Source organism: Pseudorca crassidens, chromosome 6, assembly GCF_039906515.1.
Source record: "Pseudorca crassidens isolate mPseCra1 chromosome 6, mPseCra1.hap1, whole genome shotgun sequence".
Lineage (NCBI taxonomy): Eukaryota > Metazoa > Chordata > Mammalia > Artiodactyla > Delphinidae > Pseudorca > Pseudorca crassidens.
Genome location: NC_090301.1, coordinates 13,649,575 through 13,674,903, shown reverse-complemented (window position 1 = coordinate 13,674,903; position 25,329 = coordinate 13,649,575). Strand labels below are relative to the sequence as shown.

Here is a 25,329-nt window from a genome sequence, read left to right as displayed (position 1 = left end):
GCTCTAGTTCACATGATTTGAATGAGGCTACTTCATTCCCAGGCACCAGGGGTGACCCATGATATGGGCCTGGCCAATCAATCATATTCTTTTATACTCCAGGTCACAGTGATTGGCTTAGGGATGGGCATATGAAACAAGGTTGGATCAACGAGACTCAGTCCTGGGACTTTAATTGGCACTATAGAGCAAGGTGCTTTTCCCATCCATAGAATACTACCATTGTCCTCAGAATTTCTGAGAGAGTTAGCTCATGGGGAGAGCCTACCTGTAAATGAAGTAAAGGAAGAAGAAAACTGAACTGAGAGACAAAGAGAGAGGTAAAACTAGAGGCAGTAGGGGAAGGGGATCTGAAAACATTATTTTAATCCCTGGGTTCAGCCATGCCTGACACCAGGCTCTATCCCTGAACTTTTCAGTATTATAACTGAAGGACAAGTCTTCAGAAAGGTTTTTTTTTTTTTTTTTAATTTATTTATTTTATTTATTTATTTTTGGCTGTGCTGGGTCTTCGTTGCCGTGTGCGGGCTTTCTCTGGTTGCAGTGAGTGGGGGCTGCTCTTCGTTGCGGTGCACAGGCTTCTCATTGTGGTGGCTTCTCTTGTTGCAGAGCATGGGCTCTAGGTGCATGGGCTTCAGTAGTTGTGGACTGTGGGCTCTAGAGTGGATGCTCAGTAGTTGTGGCGCACGGGCCTAGTGGCTCCGCGGCATGTGGGATCTTCCTAGACCAGGGCTCAAACCCATGTCCCCTGCATTGGCAGGCGGATTCCCAACCACTGTGCCACCAGGGAAGCCCCTCCAGAAAGTTTTAAAAGAGATAAAATGAATTTGACCAAGAATGAGATTATGAGAGAAACACTGTATTTCTTGGTATCTGATACTTGTGGTCAGTTTTCTTGTTAAGTGTCATTCAACCCCATATCTTGGAAATTCCACTTAACTGAGTATATGCTGAAAGTGTAAGAACTGATTATCCATTCATGCAAGCAGACTCAATATAAGTACTCAAAGGGTAAATAAACAAAATACAGAATTTGTATTTTTTATGATTTTGGTATCTCGCAAAAAGAATCCAGTTTAGTTTATTCCCAATTCTTTAAAAAAGTCCACAAAGCATTTCTTACTTTCATTTGCTTGTCTCCATTAGCAAAATTATTGGTAATTGCAAGGGAATGTTGAAACCGAGAGCCTCCAATCCCAGCATCAGCTATTAACTGGCTTACGGCCTTGATAAGCTGAAAAAGAAAAGGAAAACGGAACCTCAAAAGCAAGTAACTCCGAAATACTAGTTGTAAAGAAATCCATTGAGTTGGATGAATGTATCATTAATTTCTGCCTGTAGGCCCAATGAATGTGCTCAGAATCTGGTGGGATTTGGCATCCTAGAAACAGTCATGGTCCCTGAGTTGTGTATTCTATGATTCTATTCCCTGGCAGAAGAAAGGAAAAGTACAGGTGGAGTTATGGGTTTTGCTGATTTCTGCCCAGTTGCACTCTTTCTATGAATCGGAACTCAGTGTGATGGGCATCTTTAAGGAGGAATCTGATGGAAGAGTTGGGAAGTGGTTGCCCTGGAAACAGTAGGCTTTTATCAATGCTGAAACAAATGAGTGGTTTGAACAACAACATTAATGGAAATTGGCAGCACGTACTTGTAAGTGGGACCGGACAATTGACTTTTGCTTGTTAAATTCAAAATTCTTCCTCATAAAAAAGTATAGAAGTGCTGACGCTTCCGTCTGAGTTGACCGTGACCTGTGGTTGCAGCATTTTAGGACTTCATAGCAGAATGAGCCACACAGGTCGGCAGGCCCTTGGAAGAACGCTGAAGGAAACTGCGGAGACAGAAGTGCTGGTGAAGTGAGCAGATGCCTTCATTTTGCTCTGTTCATTCTCAAATTTTAAAATCCCTTAGAATAAAATCTTTCTTTCTTTTCTTCTTAACCTAGACTTTTTCTCCCATTTGCAGGTGGAAGAGGATATAATCTTATTTACTGAAGTCTATGTTAGTATTTTTTTTTTCCTAGAAATAATCATTCTCCACGTTGTAAGTATCCCTTGCATCAGTAACGGATGACTACCCAAAGCAGTGGAATGAGAGCTCTGAAAAAGTTTCTATTCACCCAACACTGTAAAACCCCCAGGGTCCTCAAAGGTGGACTCGCCTGTATCTGATGCAGAACCTTTGACTTGGCAGGAACGGACATCACAGTTGATGGTGTATATTTTACCTAACTCTCTGCCACAAACACCGAGAACCCCAAGAATTGATGGCCAGGTGCTAATTTTGCTCCCTTTTGATATCCAGCAGATAGGCTGCCAAGGTTGTGAACTTATTTTGAGACCGTGAATCAAATAGTTTAATAAAACCAAATAAATCGTCTAATAAAACCAAATAAATCAAATAGAAGAAAACAAACTTTCTTCCCTCGATACTGAGAGATGTAAGGATTGATATGTGTTTATTGTCAGCAATAAACACTTCACTGAGCTTTTCTTGGAACCTGGAGGACCCTTACCTTGCATACAAATAGCCTCAAAGAGGCAAATACGTGCTTCAGGGCTGTGGCTGATTGGTTGACTTGAAAAAAGAGCATGTAGGTATCAAAGACCCTTTTCATCATTGAATTTTGACATTCAGATTGTTGGAGTTGTCTCTGGAAATTCAACACAGCAGTTATTTAGGATGAGTGAAAGGACACCTGTATTCTTTCAAAAAATATCTACTCTGGTCCTACTATGCGATAGGCACAATTCTGGGTGTGGAAATAAAGTGCTGAATAAGCTCTATGTTCCCAATGAAACTTACATATAGCAGTGATTGAAAAAAGTTACTAAATAAGAAAATAGAGTAGAATAATCTATGATGGAAAGTAGTTGCTTTGGGAGATAAGATTACTTTATATAGTGTGGTTAAGACCTCCCTAATGGATGAATTGACATGTGAGCTGAAAAAGTCAGCCATGGGCAGATCTGGGAGGATTGTCCAAGGAAGGAAAACCAGTTGGTACCAGGGACTTGAGATGGAATGGAGCTTATTAGTTCAAGCAGAGAAAAAAGAAAAAAAAAGAAAAAAAGAGAAAAAAGAGCAGAGTAGCCTAAGCATGGTTAGTGGGGCAGGGTCGGGAGAGAGGTAGCAGATGTGGTCACAGAGAGGCAGGTCCTCAAAGGCACTGATACAGCCTGTAAGATGTATGAGATTTGATTGACATTTCCATCGAGCAATAAAGAACTAAAATGTGGATTTTGTTTTTTCGACTGCCATGCTGACATTTTACTTGAAAATAAGACTTCCTTGCTATAATCATTCTGTTTGGTGCAGACTATTCAACCGACCCAACTTTTTCTAATTTAACCCTTAACATTTGAAAGCTCATTAGGTTGAGCTAATGTTTTTAATAACTTCATTGAGGTGTAATTGATATAATTTCTATAGTTCATATTTTATAAAATTTTATAGTTTATATTCTATTGTATGGATATGTTTCAATACCATTATTTTAAAAAATCCATTCACCTGTTGATGTACTTTTGGGTTGTTTCCAGTGTTTAATTATTAAAAAACAAAGCTGTGAATATTGATGTACAAAGCTTTGTGTGAACAAATGCTTTTATTTTTCCTGGGTAAATTCCTAGTATTGGAATGGCTGGTCACATGATAGATTATGTTGAACCTTCATTCCAGCATACGTTTTTTCAAGGTGTTTGTATCATTTTGTATTCCCACCATCAGTGAATGAGAGTTCCAGTTTCCCCAAGTTGCCAAAACTTGGTATGGTCAGTGTTTTTAAACTGCAGCCATTCTAATGGTAGGTAGTGGAATCACTTCACCAAAGATATAGAGATGGTAAGTAAGCACACAAAAAGATGCTCCACATTATCATGCTGTTTTCTCTAGCTGTTGTATCTGTTTATCTGTTGTATCTAGCTGTGCTTTGTCTCTCCCTTTGATACTGAAAAAGTAGAGTCACATTCTCCCTCAGCCCAACTTGCCTGACAGTAAAGCAAGAGAAACAAGGAAGAGAGATTGTCTATTATTGGACAATAAGGAAATATGTCTGTGTGTATATCAATTGAGCATTCGCCAGCTTCTGATAAATTCTGAATCTCTTCTTTAACATGTTTTCCACTCACACTTAGGTTGATTTATGTAAGGTTAATACATTTCATTAAATGTCATAAAAACCTTAAAAACATATTCTTGACTTCACATGACTTTTCCACCTTTCATTTTATCATATTACAGAAGAAGTTACAGTCACACTCACCTGGTGGACCTGAGTGAAGAGGGCTAGCAGGTCTAGAATAGTCAGGCAAACCTCTGTAGCAATATTGGCCTCTGTGTCCACATGGTGCACGATGTCTATTTCATTGGAGTTGCCTACAAAATAAAGTAGAAAATGCATCAATGTCAGAAACAAATCTTTGTACCCTATAAAGAACTTTTTTCTATTACAACATAGTCAATGTTTACTGGTGTTTTGACGAGTAATTTTATTAAATCAAAGTGCTTTCATTTGTTCAATCTCTTTATCAGCGGAAGCAAAAACAGAGACAGAGTTTTTAGTGGGTGCTATAGACTGAATGTTTGTGTCCCCGCAAATTCATATGTCAAAGCCCTTATCCACAATATGGCGGAGTCTTTGAGAGGTAATTAGGTTATGAGAATGGAGCTCTCATGAATGGGATTAGTGCCCTTATAAAAAGAGACACCAGAGAGATCATCTCTCTCTCTCTCTGTCACGTGAGGACACAGCAAGAAGTTGGCCATCTGCAAACATGGTTCTTACCAGACATCAAATCTGCTGGCGTCTTGATCTTGGATCTCTCACCCTCTAAAACTATGAGAAATAAATGTTTGTTGTTTAAGCTACATAGTCTGTGGTATTGTGTTGTAGCAGCTCGAACTGATTAAGACTGTGTGGGTGCCCTTTTAATTTGTCAGCTATAGTTTCCAAAGGACCAGAGTAGTCTGTTCTCCATTATTTCTCACTACTTTTCCATTGATTCAGGCATTGGTAGAGTCCTATTTCCTCCATAATCAGTCTGGGTCAAGTTTTATGGTCTCAGATTAACAGACCAAACGTGGAGTCTCAGTAGATGATCTGCATTAATGGCCTCGTCAGAAAGGGATTAAATGTGTTTATAGGTTAAGGCAAATACCTTCAAACAGCTAACTGTGGTCACGTGTCCATAATCAGGAACACTTACATGATACAAAAACACTGGATCCCATTTTCTCCTCATTCACACCTGGAATGTGTGCAACACTGGATTCGAGATGGCACACTTGCTGCTTCTATGACATGGCCAACTTTCTCCTCTTCCCAAAGAGTGGACAATAATCTGGTTGAGAGAGGCCACCCTAACCCCTCACAATGCCAAGTCACCTGGTTCCAGAGGAGCTACAGTGAGCATACTATATTGAGAGTTTTACTTTTCCCCTTTCTCCTCATAAGGACACTACTTTTTTTTAGATGCTTCCAGCTGATTCTCTCCTCCCAGAAATGTTCCTCAGGCTACAGCAAGCCTGAAAAGCAGTGGTCTCAGGGGCACAGCAACATTCCTTACATTTTTGAAACATAATGCATTTTATGTCCTGTACACATCTAGAGAAAAATGATAACCATCTTGTTGCTATTATTTCTGGTATACTTACTGGTCATGGTATTGTCTAACATCTGTAGGAGTTTAGGGTTAGAAAGTGCATTTTTGCCTCGAATTATCGGTAAAGTTTGTGATCTGTGCTGCTTCTGTCCTTCGTGACTGGAAGTGGTGTGCATCCTGAAAATGAAATGACAAAAATGCTTAAAGTCATAGGGATATGATAACCAAATTTTCATTCAAATTCTCTTGACTGAGTCAAATGTTAAAAAAATTTTTGAATAGAGACTTTTTATTAAAAATATTAATTATAGGTGACATGATGAGAGGAACTTTTAAAAGTACGTTTGGACAAATTTTATTTAAGCCAAAAAAGGGTTCAGAATGATAACAGATACTAAAGGATAACAGACAAATAATAGATGCTGAATTAAATTCTGCACAAACATATTCATTATTATTTAATGAAATCATGGGATTCCATGCATGTTCAGGTGGTCATTGGTTGATCAGAAAGGCATAGTGGTAGACATTAAAAAAGTACAATATTATATAGCTCAATTGTATCAATTATTTTTAGGAGGTAAAATGTAAAAAAGTAAAATCTAGTCTAAAACAACCCTTTGTCTCCTACTTCTTTGCATTCGGAAATTCTTACAGGATTTGTCTTTGCATTTGTGTCAGGCCCACAGCAGGGCTGACATATGATCCTTGTGGGGGAGAGAGCTGAGGTCGCTTCTGGGCTGCTGCTTTCCCAGAGCAGGGACAATGGCCAGGGCTCTTATTCAATGCCCCTTGGCACTTCTAACTGGGGGAATGAGGAAGTAGGAATATTTCCTGTTCCCGACTTTCATTTAAGCTATCATTTCATTTAAGCTTTCATTTAAGCTATCTGATGGCCAAGGTCATAGAAAATTTCTTTGAGGAAAGCAGGCAATAGGAGATACTGAAGAGTCAAGCCTGAAAAAGAAACAACTTTTTCTCTTTGTCTTACTTCTCAAGGCTTATTCGATTCTGGCTAAATCAAATGCTCTGGATGGATTGGGACCCTAGAGATCTAACCTTGGCTTTCAGTAGCCAGGAGAGTCTGGGTCATTTCTGTAGCTACAAGGAATAATGGGTTTGGGGCTGTATGGTTTGGGGCTGTATGGCTTGGACCTTTGGGACTGGATTATTTCCAGGTTTTGAGTCTCCTTCAGTCTGTAACTCCTGGAGGAAAAGCCATGGCTTCTGGGAGGGGAGTCGTGGGAACGACCAGGACCTGTCCAGATGGTTTAGGGAGGGGCCTAACGTCTAACCCACCAGACGTCTCCAAAACTGCAGTGACCTCAGGTGGGCTACGACTGTCATTAAAGTAATTGTTTACAGTCCTCTACTCAACTGCCATTTATTTTCTCATAAGGGGCCATTTCAAGGGGTCCCCATGGATAAACAGGCAAAATTTATTTTATGGTTTATTAGCTATGTACTACATTCATATTTCTTTCTAAAGCTCTTTCTAAAATATAGCCATTTTCATATTATACATTATTATGATACTCCTGGGGAGAATAAATCAAACTGGAGAAAATTTTAGCAAAGAATTCTGATTTACTAGACCCAGAGGAGCTTTAAGGCAGGATTTTAGGGCAAATGTTTCCTGTAGGGTAGGTTAATGAAGGGTGACCCTAGGCTTTATATACTATTCTAATGACTAAAAAACCTAAAATGAGCTTACGGGGCCAGCTATGCTTCCTATTGCCCTTGACCCTTTAAAAAACACATTAAGCTCTAAGAATACTGATAAACTATTACACTTACTACTAAGAGGAAAGGGGAGATATGACCTCACATTTTACTTTGTCACTAGATTAGCAAACATTACAATAGGCATTTATTGGAATTATGTCTTTTCAGGTTCAATTAAATTAAGATACTCATTGACCCTATACAAGGCATTGTACGCTAGGTGCACATAAATAAGGCAAATCCTTGCTTGTAGGTTTTCACAAGCTGGTGGGGCAGATAGGGATGCGCCGCCAAAGCTTCTTCAGAGAAACATACAGAGTTACTTGAGATCTGTTTTTGGTTTGAGATATATATATATACACAGACACACACACACACATGCACGTGTGTGTGCATATGTGTGTATCCACAGCCTATATATATATATATATATATATGTATGTATGTATACACACACACACACACACACACACACACACGTACACTCACAATATAATTTTAAATATCAAGCAAATGTGACAGTACCATTGCGGCAAGAGGCCAGAAGTCTGGCAGGATGGATTAGATCCTTTGAGAGTTCCATTGTTTTGGGTGGACTGCACGAATTTAAACGCAGCAGCAATTTTTCTGCAAGGAAAACTGAAGTTTTAATATGAGCTCAGTGTTTGTAATTGATATATGAATTAAAAAAAGGCAACTGACAAAGTGATTACTGAACAATGAAATATTCCACATGCTATGAAAAATAAAATCACATTTTCTTCTGGAAATGGGAAATTGCGGGTTTAGGGAAGATGCCAGGGGCACTGCTGTCTCTCATGAGAAAAGGATGACAGCACAGTTTTCTAGATTAATTGCTTTTTTTAGTTTATTGGAAGTATTTTCTTAAATAGGTATCTTTCAAGTTATTTTCATATAAAGATGGATAAATTAGTTGAGAAGTTACATGAAATGTGGTTTCCTTTCAGAAATGTGTTTTGTGCTTTTTCCCTGGACAGCTTTAACTGTTCCTAGATCTACTACGGCTATAGGGTATTCATCAAACTTCTATGTCTAATGTGAGGTCAACCTTAAAATCCTTATTTGCATTTTAAGATTTCTAACATAAATCTCTAAGTCTAACCTGATCCATTAATAATATGTCATAATTTTTTTCAAAATACCAGACTAACCTTTTGGAATTTAAAATTATTACCTTATTATGTTACGTTTTCCTAGGTATCTGAAATTTTGAAGACAAACACTAGAAAGGAAAAAAATGTCACATTCTAATTATTCACGCCTTTTTATTTATACAAAGTGTTCATCCAAGTATATTAAAAGAAAAATATTGTTTTCTTTAAATAGTTTATGCATTATTACTGATAGATCATTCATCATATGGTACCTAGAATGAAAAATGGTATACTAAAGTATTTTGAAGGTTCTAGAAAAAAGCATTATGTAATCAACTCTAAAACTTACTCCAAGATGCTGAAGAAGTCGGACACCTCTGGACTGGGCGCTCTTTGCCAGTAGGCAATCAGAGTCTCTGAAAGGAAACCCCGAGTAGTATGAGACTCTTTGAAATTACAAGTTTTTTTCTTCTTTTTAAAATTTAAATTTAAAGAACTCTCTTTACCCTCTGAAATTGTTTTCATAATGTGAAGAAAGCACATAAGAAGACTCCTGGTTTCTGCTTGATCTAACTTGTCAAACCGAAGAGTTGAGCCTATCAAAGACAAGGGTCTTGGGATCTAGGAATGAAGAACCAATTAGGATTGAGTAAGCATAGGAGATTGCTGACTGGTAATATGCTCAGTAAGTTTGGGAGGGAAGCCGTACCTTTTCACAGTTTTCAGTCTTCTCACTGCTCTTCTCATTGGTACTTGGGTTGGAGTCAAGACTTGCTAACGAAGCTCTGGAATCAGCATGGTTTACTGTAGAAATAGCTATTGATGAAAATGCTGTAAACACAAGCCACAGCACACAGACGGTAATGAGATGCGTGGGCACACAACACAGAAAGCTAAAATGATGAACCAAAAAGATGCTGGTCATTCAGGTGGTAGCAGTATTGTGAAAAGCTGACATAATAGAGTCTGCTGGAATTGCCATGAAAGATATGCAACTTTTAAAATATGATTATAACAGCCATGCCAGCCTTAAGGATTTAGGAAAATGTAGACCTTTTTAACTGGAAATAAATCTTTTTTCCTTTGATTTCTTAAAAAGCTTTTGAAAGAACATTTCTGTTTTAAAATGAATAATAAAGGTTCCTAATGATGCTTTGGGGGAAGAAGCTTTCAATTTTTGACAGTTTATAAGAAATTAAGATGACATTTCCAAAATAGTTCTTAAGAATAATCTTTGAAGTTGAAGGGCTATTATACTTTAAAAGGCCGTATGCAATGAAAACTTCAAGATTGTCTCCAGAATGAAACAATTTGATAACATCGGAGAAGACTGCTCCTCGATCCAAGTAAAAATGAACACTAAGTAGAAGAGGAAGTTGCTGGACGGCATGCAAAGAAATATGTAACAAGACTCTTCAGCTATATAAATGCAGTATACTTTGTCACATAGATTAGGTGTAATGAATTATGGAGTGGGTAAAAAGCACAGTGATATACAACGTAAACACGGGTGAGAGTTAAACACAACTGTCTGGAAGGTTTGAAGTACCTGCTATGGAATTTAAAACATCTTTAGAAAATGATGTGTCCACAGAGTTTGCATATTTCATAGCTGACTGGGTGTGGAATCCTCCATTGGTGCTGAGGTCATCTCTAGACCCCTGTATTCAAAGCACAGAAGAAATTAGTGGGAATCATCATATTTCAGCATTGCAAACCCACATATGCCTTCTTCGTTACACTTTCCACTAGATGATACGCGATTTGATCTTTTATATTTCAGCAAAACCTTCTGCCAAACTAGGCAATGAAAATTAATATAGTTAAACCATACTCTTAGTCAGACTTTAAATCTTACGTGATTTAAAAAATTTTTAACAATGTAGTAGAAACTATCTTTTAGATATAGACTAAATGGCTGGAATGGTTATTGATAAATTCACTGGTTTAAAAAAATTTTAATTGAGGTATAGTTGATGTACAATATTATATAAGTTACAGGTGTACAATATAGGGATTCACAATTTGTAAAGGTTATACTCTATTTACAGTTATTATAAAATATTGGCTATATTCCCTATGTTGTATAATATATTCTTATAGTTTATTTTATACATAATAGTTTGTACCTCTTAATCCCCTACCCCTATTGCCTCTCACCCCCCTTCCCTCTCCCCACTGGTAATCACTAGTTTGTTCTATATATATGTGAATCTGCTTCTTTTTTTGTCATATTCACTAGTTTGTTGTATTTTTTAGATTCTACCTATAAGCGATATCATAAATTCATTGATTATATTGTAGATTATATATCATTATTATCATGGATTATTTTATGTATATTACTATTATTTAAAACTAGATTTTAGGTACTTATTATAGGCCAGTATCTATGATGAATGTTCTCTATTCCACAATTTAATCCTCCTAAGAACCTTGTGATACAGGTATTCTCTTCCATTTTATAAATGAGGAAACAGAGGCTTAAAGAAGTTGGATAACGTATCTAAGGTCACATAGATAGTAACTGATACTATTGGGATTTGAACAAGGTCTAAAAAAAAAATTCCAAAGACATAGCTCCTAACTTCTAGATGGTAACATCTTGCCTGGATTCAGCAGTGCGTCAACTCATCTGGGAGTTGAACACAGTCAAAGGATCTCAAGAGGGTTGTTGTGAAGTCACTAGGCTGGCTCAGTGGAGGAGGGGTGACAAAACAGGCCACTCCTGGGCTGTGACTACAAATAAGGCACGTGGCTCTACTGACACCAGATGGGCCTAAACCTGATGCAGAAAGCTGGTGGGGAAAGGTGTACACTGAGGATGGGGCCATGAATGCAACAGAGGAACGTGGTACAAACTGGAGAGAATTGGAAGGTGATGCAGAGAACAGAGGACAATGAAAACAAAATGCTGAAAAGATGGACAAGTGGAAGGCGTCAGTGACCAATCTGGAACAAATGACACTATGTAAACGTCTCAAAGCACCTAGCAAGAAGTGCTGTTTAATTCTTAGTTTGGTCACAGTTGGGGGAAAATAGTTATCTATGGCAAAAATATAAAAAAGGCAAATTCTTTATTACGATAGACACTTGGAATATTCTGCAGACTTACCTGATTCGATGTATTGATGGTAAAAGGATACAGGTCCTTCAGGTAAATCCTTGGCATATTGTCCAGAAGCATGCCATAGAGGGGCATGTATAAACTTGCTATCTGGGCCTGCTTCTCCTAGGTGAAGAAGTAGTCAAAAGAAATGATTTACCTAAAAATCAATAGACTTGTAGGTTTGATATGCATTTAATGCAGTGAACCATTAAATGGTGTTTAGGGAAGGGAGAGAGGAAGACCACTTACTGGTTCTCTGTATCGATCATCAAATGAATGCTTAGCCATTAGATTTTTTAGGACAGCTAAAGCCAAGTGCCTGATATCTTGGTCTTCTTGCAGAGCAAAGCCAACTTCTCGGAGCAGAATTCCGATTAAGAAGTGTTTGCGGCAAAACTCATTTGTGACTGAATATTCAGGCATATCTTTGTGAGGAAAGTAAAGAGATCATGTTATTGAAAATCAACTGATCACTTGATAATCGAGAGATTTAGCAAACAACTATCAACCCCTCTCACTACTAGGAGGGATTCAGTAATACAGAGATGAAAAATGTGAAGAGGGGCATTCAGCAAGTATTCTGTTTATACTAATCCAAATAGTACTCAGTGTCAAATGTCAAATTCCATAAAAGTGGCATGTCTACAATAGTACCAGAGTTGAAAGGAGAAAAGCTTATATTCTGCCTGGAGGAATCAGGAGATGTGACCGGAGGGAATATGTTGAGATGGACCTTTGAGGTTGCTCAAGGTTGAAGATGCAAAGAGTCTGGGGGGCGGGGGGGGGCAGTTGGAGGCAGTGGGTAGAGGAGAGGAAGTTGGGAGAAGGGAGAGGGTTTCAGTGGCACAGACTTCTGAAAGCACAGTTATGTGGGGAGCACAGGTATGGAGGAGACCAGTAAGCACAGCAGCCAAAAGAGGAGTGGCGAGAATTACGACTGAAGAGATATACTGGGACTGGAAGATGGGCAAAATCAAGTACAAATTCCTAAGCTGGTGTCTAGGTCCCTGAACCATTTGCACGTAATTCTACAGGAAATGTTAAGTGACTGACAGCTTTGAGATCAGTGGCCCAATCGGACCTGTGCTTTATTGAGCCATTAATATGATAGGCTATAAATGGGAATTAGACTGTAGGGAGATGTGGGGTGAGGGCTACCATGCAGGAGGCTGGAGGAACAGGGAAGTGGGGATGGTGAGAAGGCCTCTGGACCTGGGGTAGCAGGACCCAAGGAGTAGCAGTAAAATCACCAGGACACGTGAGCTGCAGGACGTGAAAGAGCAAAGAGAGAGGAAAACCAAAGGGGGCTGCACCCTTGTGAGTCTGAACTATAGAGAAAAGAGTGCTAAAATCTCAAGTAATAGTGCGTTTATCGAGAACGGGCCAATGTGCTTCCTAAACGTAACTGTTAATAGCAGGACTAGCGTCCAACCAACACTCGGCTAAGCGCTTTGCAAGCGTTATCTCCGTTACTCCTCATAGCTACCCGTTAGGAAGAATGAACTATTAGAATACTCCAGGTCATAACTGACCAGGAGCAAAGTAAACACACTGATTTTTAAAAAATACTGCTGGGGGCAGAAGTACGGGGAATGTGGAAGTTCAGGGAACTAAGATCAAAGGGCTTAGGTTAAATAAATCTTTCCATGAAATACTGAGTAATAATGAGGGGCCAGGAAGAGAACCAAGCTTTCCGATTCCCAATCTATGGCTAGAAAAAAAATTGCCAGAACTATTTGAAGTTATAAACTGGTCTGGGGTAAAAATAAACTTATGTGATTCTAATAATCTCAAATCCTGAGAGAATGGTTTGAACAGGGGTGTGGTTTATTGATAGAAATATTATATAGTTTCATTGAGCAAGCGTGTTATTACATACGATTGGGAATTTTATTTATGATGCCCTCTAAGAAATTTCAGATGCTTTGGGAAATTAAGAAAATTCCAACTCTGGAGAATAAAGTATGAAAGAATTCAAGTTGGGGAAGCATTTAATTATCTGTGACAAGAGAAAAGCTCAATCAACTTTTTGACTATTTTGATTAGATGGTATTAAACATATGGCTACTTATTAGCATCTGGAATTTCCAGTTGGAAATCTGAACTATCTATACTCATCAATATTATCAAATTATGATGTGGTTATTGATGCTGAGATAGTGTAATATAAAATATCATTATTTACCTGATGCATGTAACTCTTGTATTGATTCTGAAGGTGTCAAAGGATCTGGAGGTAATATAAATAAACAAAAAATTCAGATACATACATACTCAGAGACACACTGTATTCATTAACTATGTGTAATTTATACTGAAAAATTAAAATACACTGGCCTAAAATATGAGCGAGTCCCTTCAAAAAAGCTTTGTTTCTCAAGACAAGTACCTGAGGTTGTTTACTTCTTTCCTTAAAAATGAATGCCGTGAACAGAATTATTTTAATTCTTAGCCTTCTTCTTGGACACCTTTTTGTTCTATCAGAAATCTGCTTGCTACGAAACATATTTTTATGTTCGCTGTTGATAATATCATATCTACACAGAGACTGTCAGGCCTTTTTCTGAGCTACTGATAAGCAGTAAACAACCAGAATCCAAATGACAAAAACAGGTTTGATCCTCTTGAGTGTCGTAACCAGCCTGCCTAACGCAGTAATATCTTGGCACTAGTTCATAAACATAAAACAAAAAGCGAAGAATGTTACAGTCCCAAATAACTTTTCCACCCTTTATTCTATGAAGGCATTTAGATAAATGTATTTCGTAAATTGGAAAAAGAATGGAATAATGTATACAGCTTATATTTAAGATTGACATGACAAAACTTTTTTTTTTTTTTACATCTTTATTGGGTTATAATTGCTTTACAATGGTGTGTTAGTTTCTGCTTTATAACAAAGTGAATCAGTTATACATATACATATGTTCCCATATCTCTTCCCTCTTGCGTCTCCCTCCCTCCCACCCTCCCTATCCCACCCCTCCAGGTGGTCACAAAGCACCGAGCTGATCTCCCTGTGCTATGCGGCTGCTTCCCACTAGCTATCTGCCTTACGTTTGGTAGTGTATATATGTCCATGCCTCTCTCTCGCTTTGTCACAGCTCACCCTTGTTCATTGCAGCTCTATTTACAATAGCCCGGAGATGGAAGCAACCTAAGTGCCCATCATCGGATGAATGGATAAAGAAGATGTGGCACATATATACAATGGAATATTACTCAGCCATAAAAAGAAATGAAATTGAGCTATTTGTAATGAGGTGGATAGACTTAGAGTCTGTCATACAGAGTGAAGTAAGTCAGAAAGAGAAAGACAAATACCGTATGCTAACTCATATATATGGAATTTAAGAAAAAAAAATGTCATGAAGAACCAAGGGGGTAAGACAGAATAAAGACAGACCTACTAGACAAAACTTTTATAGGCTTGATAATGTACGTTACTTTCTCTTTCCTTCCAAAATATTAGTGTGAGCTATAATACATATGAAGAGGCTCTTTACCATCTTAGTTTCTGCTTTCCATGAATATCAAAACTGTGCCTTGTAATTTACTCATGCTTAGAAGTATTTAATTAATCAATTTATTTATTTTATTGAGGTAAAACTGACATATAACATTATATTAGTTTCTAGTGCACCACATGACTTGATATATGTACACCTTACAAAGTAGAAGTAAAGTATTTTAAGGTCCTAAATCATTTAAGTATTTTCTACGTAGCTTGATGTTTGATTAGTTTCTGATATCTAGATGGGCGATGCTTATTCTCTACCATGATCATGCTGATATGTGTGTGTATATACATATTTTAACAAAAGTAATAAATGAAAATATTTTCTATAGACCATTTATACTATAGTAAGTATAGTAAACAATATGTGAGGCCCCATTTTTACCTGTGCGCCCATCTCTGCCTCTTTCTGACCCAGAGGTATTGAGTATTTACCATGGTGCCCATTTGCCTGCCTTCTTTTCTCCCTTTCAAGGTAACAGTTTTCTTTGTATAAAACTCATTTTGAGGAATTGCATTTTAATGTACACACCTTGATAATCTTAAATGAATTTATACTCACAAAGTATAACTTTTCCTCCCTGTAATTTTATGTCTCTCAAAATCAAAGGAAAGTTGTCTTTTGGAGCCAGTATGGTGAAAGACAGTATGGGTCTAGGTTAAAATTCTTTGATTTACAAGCATTAATTTTATGGTTTTCTTGGCCTTCTCATTAATGAAAAAGGAAACACAGACAAAAATTGAGAAATACAGAGCTGTATTCTTTACCACATGCCACCAACTTCTGCATTTTAACCTGATTACCTGGATCTAATCCCACGTGAAAACTTCAGACAAAACCAACATTGAAGAAACAGGAAAACAACAACAAATAAACAAAGGCAAAACAAACAAACAAATATATTTGTTCCCATTGTAGGAACAGACAAAAATTCTGGGAATTATTACCTGGAATGTTTGCTGATCTTATGGGGAGACACAAAGGAATAAAGTGTTCATGCTGACATACTTCTTGGAGGAAATCAAATTTATACTGGCATAAGGTCTGAAAAAGAAGCAAAGAAATGACTATTATTCACACACTAAGAAAGTTAATGGAAGATCTGCACTTGAATCTTACATCTAAAAAGGAGGTGGAGTTACTTTTGTGTGACCACTGGGTCATTGTTAAATTTAAAGGATTTTGTCCCCTCTGAAGTGGTAAATGTAGTCAGGCCCCCTGTTTTTGGAGATTGGACAAGGCCTGTTCAGGAAATGATCCCAGCTGCAACCTACATTGAGTTTCTATGAGATACAATCTTACTCAGACCTATTTTTTGCTTCTTTTGGCATGTATGTAACATGTTTATTCTGGGAAAGATAGGTCCTCACCACATGTACAGAGGTCTTCAACTACACTCAGCTCAAAGAACATATCACTCCAATCAACTCCTAAGATCCAGTGCTAAGGAAGACAGTGGTGCAGATAATCTAAAGTTAGAGTGAATCTCTCTCCATCTGCCATTTGTTTTTGGAGTACATTATCTAATTCCACCTCTTCCCTGCCCTAGCAAACAGGTCTGTCATTTCAATAATGTTTTGAGTAGGACAGAGATAAACGAAGTGCAGACATGGTCTAAGACAACTTAACACAATCACATAAATAGGAACAATTAGCATGTTCATAACCATTCTATTTTCATTGTCATGCAAACTAAGTAATCAATTTTTAATACTCAGATTGTGTTCACTGTATTCACTAATATCAGCTAACAAAATAAAATATATTCCATTTGCTCAGATATTTTAGAATCATATTTTGTGGCCACTTTAGTCAATAATTTAAAATACTGCCGTCTCAAACAAGGGTAGTATCTGACTTAATCCTTTGCACATCCAAGTGAAACGAAGCATAATTAAATTACATGGTAGTCATTCTTCACTGAGTATGTTCTGTTTGGTTTTTGATAAAATATATAGTTCAAGTTCACTGGAATTATACCTAAAATGATATTCTGAAAATGTCATGCATAACTGGAGCCCTAATGAAGGATATCCTTCCAAAAAATATTTACAGAGAGAGCTGGATTCTCAAAATCAAATGACATATAACCATGTAACTCTCCTAGCCTAAAGTAAATCTCCACTGCCGAAAAATAATGTTCGGGCTCCTAAGCATAACATGAAAGGCTCCAAGGAGATCATTATTATTTTTGGCTTTTCTATATTTGTTACTCTTTCCCAATACCTAGATAATTTCCCATCGGGGACTTATCTTCCTCCCAATGGGTGAAGGTTAATGGGGAACTATTAATTCAGGTGCCCTGTCTTCCCTCCCTAAGAGGCAGGCATGTGACCCAAAGCAGGTTGGTCACATGCTTCCTCTCTGGAATGTAAATCTTTAGCCGAGTATTAAGAAGGAGAAAAGGGTCCCATTTGCGTATTTAGACAGCAGCAGACCCTGGCCACTGGTTCATCCTCTGTGATTACTCTTGTGCCTGGAAGTGCCTTGGTCACTGCTCTTTTCCAAGCTTAGTTCTGCAGCTCTTTCATCAATGCTGTTTACCCCAATATCCTTCCCCAAAATTCCCTTTTGCTCAAATTGGAGTAAGCTTCTGTTGCTGCGAGACAAAGAACCTTAACTGATAAACTTTCACGGTCTGGTCCACTTCCAGTCTTATTTCCCTCTAGCATATGCCATACTCAGACTCATAGCTCAGTGGTTCTCAAACTCGAGAATGCACAGGCATCACCTGAAAGTCTTGTTGCAATCCAGATTTCTGGGCTCCACCCGTGGTAGCTCTGTTCCGAGATCACTGGTCTAGGAACCACACTTTGAAAACCGCTGCTCTCTAGACAGTACCGTTCCCTATCTCCCAAAACATAGCCCCTATTTGGGTAGGGTGATCAACTGTCCCATTTTGCCCAAGACTGAAGGTTTCCAGGGAAGTGGGACTTTCAGTGCTAAAACCAAGACAGTTCTGAGTAAACCGGAGGCAGAAGAATTGCAGGTGGAAAGAATCACTCCTTTCACTGCCCACAGGAAATAAAAGTGAAATGTAAACACTCTCATTCCACACTCCTTTTTTGTCCCCCGTGAAGGAAGGAATGGGTAGACTTACTGAGCATGTGAACCGTTTTAAAAGGCTGCCTCCCATTGGTATAGAAATTATTTTTTGATATGGATAATGCATAGGTTATTGTTTTAGACAGATATACACAGAGACCGGTTCATTTATTTATAATGCAGCAGTTTAGAAAGCAAGCACTCCTGTACGTGGTTCTTACCTTGGGATCACCAGAGGAGAACATGCTGACATAACTGTTAACCGTCTTAAACACAAAACCCCGGTCCATAAACGTAAAGCAGCGCTAAAAAAGTAAAATTCTAAATTCAGACGTTTTTACTTTAAGGATCATTAAAGATGTTAGAAAAGATGATTGAATATATTGAAGTAAAATAGCATTTAACTAAATGTGCTGTATAATAAATGTCTTAAAAATCTCTGCAATATGTTTAAACATTCATCCACATACGGGAACTAATTAAAATACTAGATACAGTACACACACCAGAAAGTTACAAACCCATATTTATCAATTTTATAAAACATCTCTTGGAGCTTTGCAATGAGCCCTTTCCTTTTAATATAGAAAGTTTTAGCTTTTACTTGTCTATTTTTAAAAACCACTTAGTTACATTTTATTATTATTTTCTTTTAGTAATTCGATTCCATAATTCCTCAGGTGAAGAAACTTGCTGTGCAACATTGGGTAGGAACAGGGCAGAGACATGTCAGGAAAACCTTTTAAAATCTCACTGGCCGAAAAAAAAAAAAAAAAAAATCTCACTGGCCTCCTTCAGCAGAATAGCTTTTCTTTTCAGCCAAGGCAGCTTGAATTTGAAGAGTGAAGGTAAGAGATCCTGGGATTTCTATCAGTGAGCTGCCCACTGCCTCTTTATTATGTTGTCAATCCCTCTTAACTGGAGAAACGAGAGCCTTAAACAGTAGGTAGGTTTGGAGGAGTCAGGCAAGCGTGCCAACTTGGTACAGCACCTGCTCTCTCTCCCAAAGACCCATGGCCATGTCACCAGTAACCAAGCTACAGTGGCCAATTACTGCACTGGAAAAGTGTGAAGTGGGCATGGACCATAGTTACTGATGCAGTATCTTGGGGAGGCACTATAGCAGATTGGCATATGGGGTCATCACTGCGTGTGTGTGGGTTGCATTCTGCCCAGCCACATGTGTGTGAGCATGTGTACTACATGGGAAAATTTCTCAGCTGCTACATCACTCAGCATCGAAGCCTTCTTTCTCGTCCAAAGAGCCCTGTATGGTCCATTGTACTGGTTTTGCATCTCTTAATCTCTCCTCAATTTTACAAACAAATCTCTTTTCTCAGAAAGGACTGAACATAAAATCTTGTTATAGGTAGTCTACCAAGAGCAAAGTCTCCCACTGAAATACGCCCGTGTGTAAACATGAGCTTTTTTCTCTAATAACATTTTTCCAGTTGCTTGGTCATTTATATGTTTGTTTTGTTTCCTTTTCCATTTTTCTTTGTTTTCTTCTGAGTTTTTTTTTCATTACCTATTCATTACTGTGTTAACATACTGCTTCATTTATATTTTCATTTTCAATATGGATTTAAGTTCTTTCAATAACTCTCCCCTTAGAAAAAAGTAAATGGCTCCCATGTCCTCCCACCTCCCAAAAGAACAGTGAGGAAAGGTAGACAGCAGAGCATAATCATAAGCGCAGAACACGTAGAGCACCTATAAGGGGAGGATGGGAGGAAAAGAGGGCTTTTGTGTCTTCTACACTATGCAGGCTCCCAGCTAGTGTGTCAAATCCTCCCAGGCTTTCCATCTGCAGAAGGAAGTCCCGACTGGTGACCCTTGGACTATCCCCAATATGGAGCTCCCTCCCCGGAAGACCTCTGCTGTCTCTTTCCTGCTGGGAAGAAGCTTGTGTCTCACCTTGCAGAGAGAGGAAGACCACCCAGTATAACTGTGGGTTCTAGAAACTTCTCAAGAAACAACAAGAGAAAAGAAGCCCTTTGGTGAAGACACAGGGCCCTTTGATTAGACAGAGAAGGGGTTGGTGAGTCCTGTCATTGAACAAGGGTAGTGGTGAGAAGAAGGCTGCCTACCCTGGGGATCTAGGGAAACTCACTTAAGACTTTCTTGAGATTTAAGAAGACTTTGTATGTGGTAAACTTGTCATTCTCTTTCTAAGGGACAGTGAGGGAAAAGGAGGGGTCATTCCTAAGATACAAAGTCAGCAGAATCAGCCTTCTTCCTGCAGAGAGCCCTCCTGCAGATCAAGCTTCATCAAATGTGTCTCTCCTGTCACCAGTCCCGTGTCTGGTCCATCCCAGCATCTTCTTAACCCCAGGCGAAGGGACCTCTCTGCTTTTATTTATCTATCTATCTATTTATTTATTTATTTAGCGGTACGTGGGCCTCTCACTGCTGTGGCCTCTTCCTTTGCGGAGCATAGGCTCCGGACGCGCAGGCTCAGCGGCCATGGCTCACGGGCCCAGCCGTTCCGCGGCACGTGGGATCCTCCCGGACCGGGGCACGAACCCGCGTCCCCTGCATCAGCAGGCGGACTCAACCACTGCGCCACCAGGGAAGCCCCTGCTTTTATTTTAAAATAATTTATATTAACCTTCTACATGAGTAGAAAATAATTTATAACAGGCTCTGGTAATCTATGGCCCATGAGCCAAAACTGGCACACTGTTTTTCAAAAGAAAGTTTTACTGACACAGCTACAGCCATTTGTTTATATATTGTCTATGGCGAATGGTCTATGGTTGTTTCTGTATTACAGTTGCAGAGTTGGGTAGTTGTCACAGAGACTGTATGTTCTGCAGAACTAAAAATATTTAATATTTGACCATTTATAGAAAACAATTTTGCAGATTATTGATATAAAGGATATATACCCTATCAGACTTTTTCTGAGTTTAGCTTAGTAAACTAAAAGCCAAATATTCTAAATTACATGCAAAAATATATTTTTGTATATATGGCTGTTGTAATGAAAAAATGTTTATTTTGTCTCACCAACTGTGAAAGTCACAGTTTTACTCTATAGATGGTTCAGTGATGAGTTATGAAATCCCAAATTGCAAAACACACCACCTGAGTGACTTTCCCTGTATATTTTACAAAACCTCTGGGCCCATCATTTCCTTTCCTTTGCTCCTGTGCTAGGCATTAGCTTATGTACCATCCACAGCAACTTTTGCATAGATGAAGTTTCTAGAAAACATTTATTTATTCCACAAACACAGAACATTTAAGGAAAATAGAGTAGATATGAAGACTTTCCCTTTTCACTGACTTGCTTATCCATCTTTTTTTTCATAATTAGAACTATCACAGATGTTTCTTTAAACATAATTTGCTACCAAAGTCTGTTTTTTATATTAGATAATTTCCAAATGATTTCCAAATGCTAATTGAAATAAAGTAGAGATTAGTCAGATGAGCATTGTACAATGCTTGTATGATGGACTTTTATAATGTACAATATATTAAACTAATGTTTTCATTTATAGACTTCACATATAAGTATTGCTTTCAGTTTGCACTTCATGGATCCATATATCTTATAGACTATATTTGTTTTATCTATTGTCAATCCATGCTTTTTACCCACAGATTTCACAACCACTGGTATCACCATTAGATTTATACTTTGTGGCTTTTTTCATCTTGGACATTCATGTTAGACATTAGTTTATGTACCACCAGAAGCAACTTTTGCATAAATGAGCTCCAAGGAAAACATATATTTATTCTAATAAGTACAGAGCATTTAAGGCAAAAAGAGTGGATAATAATAGGTCTTTTCCCTTTTTAAGAGACTTGCTTATGCAACCTTTTTTTTTTGGAATTTTGGGAAGAATATTGCAGATATTTCTTGAATGTAATTTGCTTACAAATCAGACAGTATGCCATTTTTTTCCCCAAATTTTCTTTTCCATCAAGCACTTCAAATAAACTACTAGCATAGTAATAAACTTTATTCTCATAGGTCTTAAAAACATGGTAGAAAACTAGAGTAATTTTTTTCTCCTTTACTCTTTTCCTCCTCAACTCTGACCATCCCTTTCTCTTCCTGAAGCAAGAAAAAAAGCAAAAATAAGAGGCATAACAGTGAAGAAAAAGAAATACAAGATGAGAACAAATATAGTATGCAATTTGAAACTGCATTTAACACATTAAAAAAGAAATTAGACTGAATTAAAACTCACCAAAGACAACTTAAGCTAATTTTCCATCTACCTCCATAGCCTCTTAACTTTGTTAGTAGTATTTATTTATACATTCCCACACCTATCCAGTATGTTCTGGTGTCTACCACAAAGAAACAAGTGAAGTGGCTTCGTCAGTAGTCAACAGTTGGGCAAAAGAAGGAATAGAAGAAAAACATTATCTTTCTGGTTGAATGTATTATCTGTTAAATGATACACCATCATTCTACATTAGCTTTTCTTGGACTAAGCACATTTTTCTTCTCAATTCAATAGAAATGCCTGTAATTCAAAGAAATGATGCTAAATATATGTATGTATATATATATATGTATATATATATTCACTTTATGTTGCTCAATACTTTAACTGATAATTTTCCTTTTATGCGATTAATGCACAATATTTTCATCATGTTAAAAGAGCCTAGAGGTAATATAACAAAAATGCTAAATTCCTCAAAATTTTCCCAAAGTGGCTATTTGGCATCACTGTTAGAGCTGGATCCAATCCAAAACATCACTTCAAGGGCAGAAAAGCCCAAGAGAATAATATTGTCACAGTGCAGCTTCTTTAAAAATCTCATTTTTCTCTTTAAAAATATTTAGAAGTACTACACTTGGCAACACTCAAGTAGATACTTTTCTTTAACCTTGGTTTTTATTCTGTATGACTCCAAATTGGAAAAAGTATCAAAAAGTATTTCAAGCAAGAAAGATGTATAGATGAAAGTATTCATCTAATCCTGGTAGTCTTGACTTTTCATCATAAATGAAACTGTGACTTAAATTGACATTTAGAGTATCTCACACCCACTATCACAGAGGCTTGAATAGAACTGTGATCTTGTATAATTGTACCTTAAGAAATCTGGCAACGCTGTGGTTTGCCCTTCTTGTTTCTTCAAGTGCATCTTTGTTTTTCCAAATCATGTGGTCGGCTAGGCTCATGACAAGATTGTCCAATTCATTTTGGTAAGATTCAGGAAATCTTTGAGGCCGAGAAAGCTAAGGAAAGAATGGATCATTTCTTTATAATGTGACCTGTGAAATACTAAGCCTGGAAAACATAAACTGTAAGACTTACTACAAACAAAAAGTCTTTCTGAAAACTTGAAAGCAATAATAAAATAGAAGCCCTTTTAATTTCAAGGTCATGATTTTCATCATTTTCATTTAATGTTTCCTTCTATTTTGCCCAATAAGTTTTTCACTTTTTCATTATAAATTATAACATATATGAATTGCAGACTATTCAGACAATGTAGAAATGTAACATTTTTTTATAATCTCTTAATTCCCCTCCTTTCCCTCTCCGGAAATAACTGCTATCAATGGTTTAATGAATATTATTCTAGATTTTCTTTGACTCACAGTTCTCTAATTTAAAAATCAATTATTTTGATTTTTTAAAACTAGGAATCCTCCAATAAACAACTATAAGAAATCAGTGAATGAATAACTGAATGGGTACAGATATTGGTTTGTAATGTTCTCTAATAAGTAGTGAGTCCCAGCTAGTCTTTTTAAAACATTTATTTCAGCTTTATTGAGTTATAGTTGATATATAAAATTATATTTAAAGCATACACTGTGGTGCTTTCATACACATACACATTGTGAAAGAATTCCACCCTCCACCCCTCATCTAGTTAATTAAGCCATCCATCAGCTCACATACATATTTTTGGGGAGAGAACATTTAAGTTCTACTCTCGGCAGATTTCAATTACACAATACAGTGTTATCACCATGTTTTCCATTAGATGCTCAAACCTTATTTATCTTATAGATGAAGGTTTACACAAGCTAGTCTTAACTCAATGGTCCCAGCATATGCCACCGCAGGTGCCTGTGGGACTTCACAGTCAAGATGTTTTGCCGCAAGATAAAAAGTGATTTGGCTGTGAGATTACATAACATACATTGAATAAAACTCTGTAGGCCCCTAAAGACTGCCCTCAGTCCAGGAATCCAACACCCCCCCCCCCAATTTGAACTCCTGCACATAAAGGGAAAGTTTCAGGCAGCTGAGTTTTCCCATTTCAGTCTCTACTTGGTGAATTTACACAGCTTCTTTGCACGAGATAGGTAAGATTCATTCATCTTTACAAGTTGGCTTTAAAATTAGACTCGCATTTTCACTATAGACAGAAACAGACAATTGAGAGTTAGTGCCATATTCTCTAAAATTCTGAGCACCCAGCCTTCCATGAGGCAAGAATAAAAACCACGGAGGCTAAAATTACAGGAACTGCATAGAACAAACAGTGATTAATTGTTGGACGCTGGAGCTGACTTGGACTGGCCTTTTTTTAAGCCATTGTACCAGGACATGACTGTATAGGCATTTTGAGGATTTTATGGTTACCCCCTGTATATATTCAAAGCTTATTGTTGAAATCAAATGAAGTTAACAACAAATAAACCTAATGAATTTAATTGCAGACATCATTTTTCATCCTGCTCTGTGTACCCTGGGGAAATAAGGGTGAACAATTCACCTATGAAAGCAACAATCACTTTTTAGATAATCAAAGCACATTTGTAGTTTTCCTTTTTTCATTGTGTTAGTCCTCCAAGATACATTAAACATATCAATGTCAACATTTTCTTCACAAGGACATACAGTAATACCTTGGACTTTGATAACCCCTCTGTTCCTCTGTCTTTTCTGCCTTCCTTTCAAACTCCCCTTGTAGCCTACTCCCACTCTTAACCCAAAGACATGCTGCTCGGTAAACACACGAGCAATATTTTTAATTGTTCTCTGGAAGTCTATCCCAAGGGCTTGAGGCGGGAGAATTCCTGAGCTGGGGACGGTGGATTTTCTCTCTCAGGACAGGGGAGGAAGGGGGGTAAGGTGACCACATGGTTGAATCCCAAGCCGCAGAGCTGGAACGCGTTGGAGAACCTGGGCGATGATATGGTGGCGGTCCCAAGGATCAGGTGCAGAATGCAGGGGCTGAATTTCAGGCATTTGGGAATTTCGTTAAGAACAAGG

The 25,329-nt window shown here is 37.8% G+C and overlaps 1 protein-coding gene across 14 annotated transcripts in view; it reads right to left on the bottom strand.

The window, feature by feature from the left end:
• The window catches only part of DOCK10 (dedicator of cytokinesis 10), a 278,971-nt gene that overhangs the window by 28,710 nt on the left and 224,932 nt on the right, over positions 1–25,329 (bottom strand). For 6 of the 14 annotated variants that reach the window (XM_067740390.1, XM_067740385.1, XM_067740382.1 and 3 more), the window contains exons 28-44: positions 23,187–23,333; positions 18,340–18,423; positions 16,021–16,117; positions 13,741–13,785; positions 11,805–11,980; positions 11,562–11,678; positions 9,996–10,107; positions 9,156–9,277; positions 8,953–9,067; positions 8,796–8,862; positions 8,527–8,574; positions 7,857–7,970; positions 5,659–5,783; positions 4,268–4,380; positions 2,519–2,656; positions 1,652–1,834; positions 1,124–1,234 (exon numbers count right to left, since the gene is read on the bottom strand). In XM_067740390.1, coding sequence (XP_067596491.1) covers positions 1,124–1,234; positions 1,652–1,834; positions 2,519–2,656; positions 4,268–4,380; positions 5,659–5,783; positions 7,857–7,970; positions 8,527–8,574; positions 8,796–8,862; positions 8,953–9,067; positions 9,156–9,277; positions 9,996–10,107; positions 11,562–11,678; positions 11,805–11,980; positions 13,741–13,785; positions 16,021–16,117; positions 18,340–18,423; positions 23,187–23,333 — 1,914 coding nt within the window. The remainder of the gene's footprint in view (positions 1–1,123; positions 1,235–1,651; positions 1,835–2,518; positions 2,657–4,267; positions 4,381–5,658; positions 5,784–7,856; positions 7,971–8,526; positions 8,575–8,795; positions 8,863–8,952; positions 9,068–9,155; positions 9,278–9,995; positions 10,108–11,561; positions 11,679–11,804; positions 11,981–13,740; positions 13,786–16,020; positions 16,118–18,339; positions 18,424–23,186; positions 23,334–25,329) is intronic. The other 8 variants (XM_067740391.1, XM_067740388.1, XM_067740386.1 and 5 more) reach the window with 3 other exon arrangements.